Genomic DNA, 1,574 nt, shown 5'->3' with positions numbered 1-1,574 from the left:
TGTAAAAGGAGGGCACTTTGAAGAAGCTGCAGAGACACTGGTATCGATGATCGACTCTGGTTGCATCCGGAGTATATTGATCGAGTGGCTGTGATGCAAGGAATGACAAGGAAGATTCAACGACCGAGAGATGTTGAAGCATATATGAGTCTGTGCAAGAGGCTCTTTGATGCTGGTTTGGTAGGACCTTGTCTTGTGTATATGTACATGGATAAATATAACTTGTGGATAGTGAAGATGATGTGAAGCAAAAGGAAAATATCGAAATAGCTGAGACTCTGGCTAAGCTGGAGCGATCGGGATTTTCTATTTTTGGGTATATAAATCTGTGCGTAATAAATAATAATACGTATATTATCTGTTTATGAAAGGGAAATAACTTTGTATTTAAATTATTTATATACTGTACCTATGGAATTGTCTTTGAAGTTTTCTGTTTTAGTGACTTAAAATAAGGAAAAAGAGCATACAACTAGTTTGTAATTTTGTTTGTATATATGTAATACCCATTTGTTTCTGCGACATCTCAATTTCTTTTAGAATGTAATTTTAAAATTTTTTAAAAGTACAAAAAGTGTCACTATAAACTATAAAGTGTAAAATAATAATAATAAATAGTGATTTATTCTACACAAACTTGTATTTTTCTTTTCTGTTTAAGATTTTTTTTGTCGTGTAAATCCCGTTGTTAGGAATAAATCTCTATACAAGAAAATAAACATATATTATATATATGACAGTCCGTTGAACACTATGGAGGATGTCTTGAGAGAAATTTTCTAACGCTCAAAATAAGTTTCGCGACTGGTGATAAAAGTATAAAGAATCAGAAAATACATCGAAAGTTAATCAGTTAACGCCATACCAAAAGAAAGTGATCAACGACATTATCTGTTGTTTAGTAAAACACCTTGTGAAAGAGAAGTAATAAAAACGGAATCTCACTCATCGAAGAAAAGATTGAGACTTAGTCTTTTCTTTTCTCCAAATTTTTATAGAAAACTAAAAATTAAGTTGGTGAACCTTAAACAAGACTTGATGAGATGTTTTATAGTCGTCGATGAAAAATGCATATCTCAAAATTTCATTGAAGCGTCATGTTTCTAACATACCATTGAAAAACACCAAATATACCTAGAAAAAGAGCAAGCGTAACAATACTGCAGATTCTCGTCGGAGCGAAATCTCCGGTGAGCCTGAACGACGCGAGCCGAACGAGATGGTGATCCAAGATCCGTTGCCATCCCGCCACCGTAGAGTCGTTTGATTGGAGATCAAGGTTTCATCTAAGGTTTCCATCTTTTGGCCGGTTTAGTTCGGTTAGTGAACCCGAGCCGGTTTTAGGTTTTGAGTTATTTTGTTCTAAGATTGATATTTGTGGGTCGGGCCTTCGAGATTTGTATGGGCCTATATCCGGAAATAGCCCATTAGCATTTATTTATAAAATTGAATACCTTTTAACAAAAAAAAAGAGCAAGCGTAACAAATGATTAGGATTCATGCTTAATATAAAATGGGATATAGGTGCAATGCACATTAGCATTCTACAAGGGATATTGCGGTGGGTTAAAAAA

At 34.2% G+C, this 1,574-nt stretch overlaps 1 protein-coding gene across 1 annotated transcript in view; it reads left to right on the top strand.

Moving 5' to 3' along the window:
• Window positions 1-483, top strand: part of LOC110226632 (pentatricopeptide repeat-containing protein At2g30100, chloroplastic-like) — a 2,103-nt gene extending 1,620 nt beyond the window's left edge. The window contains 2 exon segments of the mRNA XM_021018781.1: window positions 1-59; window positions 62-483. The exon segment at window positions 1-59 is cut by the window's left edge and continues 536 nt beyond it. Of these exon segments, the coding sequence (XP_020874440.1) occupies window positions 1-59; window positions 62-246 (244 nt within the window). The 3' untranslated portion in view covers window positions 247-483.
• The last annotated feature ends 1,091 nt before the right edge of the window (window positions 484-1,574 follow it).

The sequence above is a fragment of the Arabidopsis lyrata genome, assembly GCF_000004255.2.
Source record: "Arabidopsis lyrata subsp. lyrata unplaced genomic scaffold ARALYscaffold_59, whole genome shotgun sequence".
In the NCBI taxonomy this organism is placed as follows: Eukaryota; Viridiplantae; Streptophyta; class Magnoliopsida; order Brassicales; family Brassicaceae; genus Arabidopsis; species Arabidopsis lyrata.
This window is presented reverse-complemented; position numbering and strand designations above follow the sequence as displayed.